This window comes from Micropterus dolomieu, linkage group LG21 (assembly GCF_021292245.1).
Source record: "Micropterus dolomieu isolate WLL.071019.BEF.003 ecotype Adirondacks linkage group LG21, ASM2129224v1, whole genome shotgun sequence".
In the NCBI taxonomy this organism is placed as follows: Eukaryota; Metazoa; Chordata; class Actinopteri; order Centrarchiformes; family Centrarchidae; genus Micropterus; species Micropterus dolomieu.
In genome coordinates, this window is record NC_060170.1 from 18,725,023 (window position 1) to 18,733,336 (window position 8,314).

General features: G+C 39.4%; 1 protein-coding gene across 3 annotated transcripts in view; it reads left to right on the forward strand.

Annotated features, from left to right (window-relative positions):
* Positions 1-206: 206 nt before the first annotated feature.
* Positions 207-8,314, forward strand: part of fancc (FA complementation group C) — a 54,885-nt gene continuing 46,777 nt past the window's right edge. Inside the window, exons 1-2 of one of the 3 annotated variants that reach the window (XM_046034342.1) lie at positions 207-368; positions 6,940-7,182. In XM_046034342.1, the coding sequence (XP_045890298.1) occupies positions 6,985-7,182 (198 nt within the window). In that variant the 5' untranslated portion in view covers positions 207-368; positions 6,940-6,984. Of the gene's footprint in view, positions 369-540; positions 697-6,939; positions 7,183-8,314 lie in introns of those variants that run through there. The other 2 variants (XM_046034344.1, XM_046034343.1) reach the window with 2 other exon arrangements.

The following is an 8,314-nucleotide window of genomic DNA, read 5'->3' on the forward strand; positions in this document are numbered from 1 at the left end:
ATTCCAAACGTCTATCATAGGGTGGGAGAATTAGAGAATCACTGTGGAAACCTATTTTTAATATTAACACCCAATGTATAAAATAAGCATGCAATTCCATCTTATCTAGGTTTGGTAGACAGCATCTTCTCAGAGGAACTTTCTTCTTATTCTGCTCCTACAACTATGTGACTCAATTTCCCAGCAGGCACTGCCAGCAGGACTCTCAGCCAATAGTCATCTTCTGTGCACGGAGCTCCGAGAGAAGAGGGAAGTTCAGTTTGTTTACATCGCGGGAAGAAAAGCTTGTCTTCTTGTCTGAAGACATCTACAATGAACGGAGATAGCTGACTTCAGCTCTGTGAATATTTCAGTTTTATTGTTTACACGTAAGTCCATATTTGAAGCTACTGTTGCTAACATTTGTCCGACTGTAGAGTGATTCACTTGCTAACAAGCTAATAACACACAGCTGAGATAACGGTAACGCTAGCTCCTCGCAAAGAAGGATGAAAAGCAGGTGTATTTACTGTGTCGTGACGTAATTCGACACTGTCTGACATACAGCAGTTATGTTTTGAAGATGCTTTGCATCTATAAAATTTAAATGACATAGCTTTCACCATGTGTAACCTAACTAACTTACAACTGAGTGGAGGAAATACTGACATCCTGCGGTGTGGTGTAGGTGTTGCACCCAAACGTTTTACTCATTAGGTAAGTCAGTGTTGGTGGGGAAACTGTCAGGCAAACATTAGTAATTTGCTTTGTATCACTTTAATGGTCACAAAGCCGTGTGTCCTTGTGTTTTTGTGTTTTCATACACTGCCTAGGTGTGTCTTAGATCAGGGTGAGGTGTGAGGTGGGCCTCCCCAAGGGGGCTCCAAACAGTTTTAGAGGCTTAGTGAATGGAAATAAAACAATATTACATTACTTATTGCATTGGGTATCAAAAGGAGATCACATAGAATAGCCTATGTGTTTGAGTTCAGAGATACAGTAGTTTTGGGGAACTGTTTTCCCCCCATCAGAGTCAAAAATTAATAAATGCCTTAGGACAGACCTTTTTTAAAACTATTTTTGTGTAGTCAGAAGTTATGTCAAACTGCAATTTAAGTTTATCTTGGCCCAAATGTTGAGTGTCTATGGGATCAAATACTATAATCATGATCCCATAGGCATCCAGAAATTGAGCGAAACTTATCAAGTAAACTAAAGAAGGGGGGCGTTTCCCAAGCTTTGTCTGAGGGGAGACCCACAGTGTCAGACTTTGAAAACCCCTGTCTTAGATAAAGTGTCACACTCTGTGTGTCTTTGTCTTGAGAATAACATTCCATTGAAAAGTACAGGTTAGGGCTAAAGCAGTTAGTTGATTGATAAGTCAATTGATAGAAATGTAATCTAATTTAATCGTTTAAGTACTTTATCAAGCTTAAATGTGAAACGTTCTCTGGTTCAAGTTTTTCACATGTGAGGCTTTGCTGCTTTTCTCTGTTTATATAATTTTTATACTGAATGTATATGTATACTGGATAAACTAGCAATTTGGACATTACCTACCTTGGGCTTTGGGAAGTTGTGATGAGAAGAATAGAGCTGGCTTAATCAACAGAAAATTAATCTGCAACTATTTTGATAATCGATTCAGATGTCAAACATTCTCTAGTTGCAGCTTCTCAGCTGATGAATTGATTCTGTTTTTTGTCATCTTTGTTATCATAAACTGAATATATTTGGGTTTTGGACTGTTGATCAGATGTCACCATGGGTTTCTGACATTTACTGACCAAACGATAAATCGACAAATCGATAAATGAAATGGCAGTGCAAATAATGAAAATTTTGTTTGTGTTAGGGTTGAGATCTGGCGACTAGAAAAGTCATAGTATATGATTCACATTATTTCCATACTCATCAAACCATTCAGTGACCCTTTCGTGCCCTGTATGGATGCACCTCCCCTGGTTATGTTTCTACTTTCATTTATTCAGATGTTGACGTGTGGTGATTGCATGTGGACTAGTGATAAATGTCACATTGTAGGAGCAAAATGATAAAGAAATATAGCCATAACATTATGACCACTGACAGGTGAAGTGAATAACACTGATTATCTCCTTACCAAGGCGCCTGTCAGTGGGTGGGATATACAGTCCACCTGAACCAAAGTATTCACAGCGCTTCACTTTTTCCACATTTTGTTATGTTACAGCCTTATTCAAAATGGATGAAATTCATACTTTTCCTCAAAAGTCTACAAACAATACCCCATAATGACAAGGTGAAAGAAGTTTATTTGAAATCTTTGCAAATAACAACAAACTAAATAAAACAAAATAAAGCATATGGCTGCACGATTTGGAGAAAAAGTCGTATTGCGATTATTGTGGACATTATTACGATTTGCGATTGCAATTCGATTTATAATGCTTAATTATGAAGGAATGCGCGAAATACTGACATTTTGAAATATGTATTTCTAAACTTGAACAAAGTTAAACAATATTTATAACAATAACTAGTAAAACAGAAAAAGGGGAACAAGTTGCTCAACGGAGGAGGCGGCTAGAAGCAGCACATATTGGCACACTGGCACCCTGGCACCAGCTCAGTGTACATCTGTCTACTGCAGAGTCTATCCACAACCTGGAGGAGGAACTGTACACGAGTGTATTAAATAAAGAGTATAATGTTTAGTTAGTTTACAGTACAATAATATATTAAATACAACATTCATTAAAATTTCATACAATACTGTTTTTACCACTAGTTGAATATTAAATCCAGTTACAGCTGTTTCATTTCTGTGGGTTGTCTTTATTCATCAAATCCTTATGCAAGCAAAAGGCTCTACATTGGTCTCTAATTTGTTAAGTAACTTACTAACTTAATCATATTGTTCAACATGTAATGATTTGCTGTAGCATGTCAAACTTTTTTTGACATGCTAAAAACAACTAAAAGGCACCGATACAGCTAACGTTAAATAGTCTGCTAGCCAAACCCAAACCTTCCTTATCTTCTCACAGTTGTCTTCTGTCTTAACGCTTCAGCTGCTGCCGATATCTTTCTTTCTCTGTCACAGAGCGCCTGGAGTACTGGCATTTGTCTTGGTGCTCCCCTGGCGAGTCCGACTATGTTTTGAACGTTTAGCGGCGGGACGGGGAGGGGGGTTACGTTAGGTTGTCTTAAAAGTTACTCGCACACTGCTCTTATATCATTTTTCTCATTGCAGATAATGAGCAGCCTGCAGTACTCACACAGAAGAGAGTGTCTTACACACCTTTTCTGTTTTAGTAAATCGCACACTTTTTGTGGTTATGTAACCGCACATGACGACATTGTTATTGAGATTAGATTAATCGTGCAGCTCTAATAAAGAACGTGTACAAGTATTCACACAGTCTTTGCCATGACACTCAAAATTGAGCTCAGGTGCATCCAGTTTTCACTGATCATCCTTGAGATGTTTCTGCAACTTGATTGGAGTCAACCTGTGATAAATTCAGTTAGTTAGACATGATTTGGAAAGACACCTGTCTATATAAGGTCCCACCGTTAACAGTGCTTATCAGAGTACAAACCATGCCATGAAGTCCAAGGATATGTCTGTAGACCTCCGAGACAGGATTATATTTGGAGGCACAGATCTGGAGAAGGGTACAGAAAAATTTCTGCAGCATTGAAGGTCCCAATGAGCACAGTGGCCTCCGTGATCCATAAATGGAAGCAGTTTGGGACCACCAAGACTCTACCTAGAGCTGACCGCCCGGCCAAACTGAGCCAGGGAGGTGACCTCCAGTGTGTCTCTGTGGAGAGAGGAGAACCTTTCAAAAGAACAACCATCTCTGCCGCAATAGTAAGGCCTGTAGAGTGGCCAGATGGAAGCCACTCCTCAGTAAAAGGCACATGACAGCCTGCCTGGAGTTTGCCAAAAGGTACCTGAAGGACTCTCAGACCTTCAGAAACAAAATTCTCTGGTCTGATGAAACAAAATTGAACTCTTGCCTGATGTCTGGAGGAAACTCACTGCACTGCTCATCACCATTCCTACAGTGAAGCACGGTGGTGGCAGCATCATGCTGTGGGGATGTTTCTCAGCGGCAGGAACTTGGAGACTAGTCAGGATCGAGGGAAAGATGAATGCAGCATTGTACAGAGACATCCTTGACGAAAACCTGCTCCAGAGCGCTCTGGACCTCAAACTGGGGTGAAGGTTCATCTTCCAACAGGAAAATGTCCCTAAGCACACAGCCAAGATAACAAAGGAGTGGCTACAGGACAACTCTGTGAATGTTCTTGAGTGGCCCAGCCAGAGCTCAGACTTGAACCCAAATAAACATCTCTGGAGCGATCTGAAAATGTGCAGCAATGCTCCCCATCCAACCTGATGGAGGTTGAGAGGTCCTGCAAAGAAGAATGGGAGAAACTGCCAAAAAATAGGTGTCGAGCTTGTAGCATCATACTCAAAAACGACTAGAGGCTGTAATGGTGCCAAAGGTACATCAACAAAGTATAGAGAAAAGGCGGTGAATACTTATGTACTGTTGCTGTGCTGTGTGCTGTTTTCGCGTTTCACTTCACGTTGTCATTATGGGATATTGTTTATTGAATTTTAGGGAAATTCTTTCAGCCGTGCCACAAAGCAAAAATGGTTGAGTTCATGTTGTTGACTTGGCCTCCAAATTCCCCAGATCTCAGTCCAATCGAGCATGTGTGGGATGTGCTGGACAAACAAGTCAGAACCATGGAGGCCCCGCCTCGCAACTTACAGGACTTAAAGGATCTACTGCTAACGTCTTGGTGCCAGATAACACAGCACACTTTCAGAGGTCTGGTGGAGTCCATGCCTCAATGGGTCAAGGCTGTTTTGGCGGCAAAAGACGGACCTACACAATATTAGGCAGGTGGTCATGATGTTACGGCTGATTGGTGTATAATTACATTACCCTAAATTAGTTGAACAAAACTGTTCCTTTTATAATTATTATTGAGACAACCTTTACACTCGTCTCATTTAATGCAGGTGTTATTAAATAATACACAGGCCTACTGAAGCATACAGAAGTAAATTTGTAAAAAGAAGTGATGTTTCACTGATTTGATTACACTGAAATAATGTCAACAATCTCATAATTGGAACAGCAAACTCACTCTTACCCAAAGTCCACAAGCTTAGTTGAACAAATCTTCAAAGATAATATTTGACCAGTCACATCTCGTTCCTGCTCCAGAATGTGTTCAGCCAACAACAGAGCTGCTGTCGAGTGTGTTTATGTGCATGTAGTGAACATATTTTTTGTTGCCTGTGTGACGTGTGTTTGCGTGACTTTGTGTAAATACAGTATATATGCCTGTGTGTACATGTCACTGTCTGTGTGTGACAGAGTCTGTAGGTGACACTGTCTGCTACTTCTGCAGTTCTTTTCCCACCTCTGTTTTATTGAAAACTGAGCCCCCTATACAAGTCAAAAAAGAGTTGTTTGTTCCTAATTTGGTTGGGCTTTTTTCCACCCCAAAAATGAGTATTTATATATTCATCAGCGAGCCATAGGGGCTTTCCAGCAGAGATGATGGCAAGACATTAAACAAATCGTGTGTAACGAGGTGCTCATAAAACACAACCCTGTGGTGTCTCACACAGACCTATCATTATGGCAAAAAACAAATACACACACACACCATTCTCAGGCTATATACAGACGTGAAACACATCCTCACACACACCCTTGTGATCTGCCCCCCACATTTTTCTCTCCATCATCATAAAAGGTGAAGAATGTAGTGCTTATTTCTGTATGTGCGTGCGTGCGTGTGAGAAGGCTTGATCGCCTGGAGTTTGAGCGTTACATTGTGGTTGTAAGAGCTTAACATAACCAGATTAACACACTATGCTTCAATTTATTTTCCACTTATTATTACTTCCAATTATTATTTTATTATCCACTTCTGCTCTAATAGGAAATGGGGGATGATGTGGGCCACACATGTTTATTAGAGGTACAGCCCAAAAGTTAGCAGGCTGATATTATTGGCTGATGTTGGTTTATCCAGATATATTAGTATTGATGCATATTTTGGCAGATAAGCAAAAACATTTTCACTACAGATATGTTTTCTGCAATTTTATATATATACGACACTGTTTCTTTAAATTTAAGTTATTTACACGTAACATAAATGGAATTGTTTTTTATATGTTTTGTGTATATATTTATGATTACAATTGACTTTATAATAAAGGCACATTCACTATTTACTTTAGATAACAATGTGTTGACTGACGTTATGGTAATATTATAAATACCCAATTATTTTCAACAGTTGGAGATTTATTACATATTTCATTTAGTTAGCAGATGACGAACTTGCTGTGTGAAAAAGTTACTCTGGTCTTTTTCCCTTGAGGTTAAAGCACCCTGTGAAGAAACCCCATTTCTATTTACATTCAGACTTTCTTACCAAAACACACTGTGTGTATCCTTGAGGTCTAACAAACATGTTGAATGGATTTCCTTCCTCGTAAAATGTTTAAACATTTAAAATCCTGCATTGATTACATCCACGATCACTAGCTTGCAATCTCCTCTACTGCCTTTGTTGGTGTGTAACATGCATGCCTACAAGCGTCCTGTGGACCCACTTGTAAACATTGCTCCATAGTATTCCTTGTGGTCAAACTACACAGCTAACCTCAGCGGAGTTGCTTTTTGTTTGAGGCCAGGTGGCCCGTCTTGGCTATAAAACACTTTGGAAATCCTTGAATTTCTCTAAAACATATCAGGATAGTGATATGGCACATTAAATATTATGTGAAGTCAAGATCACAATGAAAAAATGTTGACATTGCGCAGCCCTAATAGCCACAAAGTAAAGATGATCAAGCACACATGATAAGATATTTGTGTTTATAGCATAATCATTGTGATTGACTATGGTTTTGTTCTTTGTCTCACTTAGGATCTCGCTTAGGTCCTAAGTACATTCACCTGGACAAGCAGCAAAATGTCTCAGCTGCAGCCACTGACCAAGTGCCAACAAACAGCTGAGCCCCTGCTGAATGTCCAGGAGATGCAGTTCTGGCTGAACAAAGCAGTGGCCTGGGGCCAGGCTGACAGCCCAGACACGCAGAAAGACACCTGCCTGCATCTGAGCAGACTGAGGGATTTCCTCCAACATCTCCTCACACATAGCAACAACATGGTGAGCTGATACTGGCAGTAGTTGAGCTTATTTCTTCACATTTTTTCCTTTTTATTAACTTTGTCAAAATGGAAGGGAAGTTCTGAGATTTATACACATGACACATTTGGTTAGTCCTGCTTCTACACTGTATTTCCCAGATGCCTGTTAAGTCAATTAAAATGGTCTGTATTCACTAAGTGGCCTTTTACAGGCTTGACTGGAGGTAAAACGATGCCATAAATATTGAAAATGGACAGACAATAAGTCAAAAATAGATATCACAACTTGTAAACACACAACACAATCTACAAATAGATTCAGAATCCGCAAACAAACTCCTCATGATCTGCAAATATAAATAAGTGACTTGTACTTGACAACCAGAATTTAAATGAATGCAAAGTGATATGTCTGTGCATGAGGGTCATATTATGTTTGTTGATTGTGTTGCATTTGTTTTCAGAATTTTGGCACTACTGTTTCACTGTTTTTCCCATAAAACGCCCTCCTCACAATAAAATTGGCATTTTACTGTGGCCAGCCTAAGGCGCACCTGTGCAATACCCTTGCTGTCTGATCAGCATCTTGATATGCAAAAGAGAAGTGCTCACTAACACAGAATTTGACAAATTTGTGAACAATATTTGAGAGAAATAGGCCTTTTGTGTACATAGAGAAAGTCTTAGATCTTTGAGTTCAGCTCATGATGAATGGGGGCAAAAACAAAAGTGTTGCATTTATAATTTTGTTCAGTGTAGAGTGTGTGTGTGTGTGTGTGTGTGTGTGTGTGTACGTACAGTGGGTACGGAAAGTATTCAGACCCCTTTAAATTTTTCACTCTTTGTTTCATTGCAGCCATTTTCCAAAAATCAAAAAAGTTAATTTTATTTCTCAGTAATGTACACTCAGCACCCCATCTTGACAGAAAAAAAACAGAAATGTAGAAGTTTTTGCAAATTTATTAAAAAAAGAAAAACTGAAATATCACATGGTCATAAGTATTCTGACCCTTTGCCGTGACACTCATATTTAACTCAGGTGCTGTCTATTTCTTCTGATCATCCTTGAGATGGTTCTACACCTTCATTTGAGTCCAGCTGTGTTTGATTATACTGATTGGACTTGATTAGGAAAGCCACACACCTGTCTA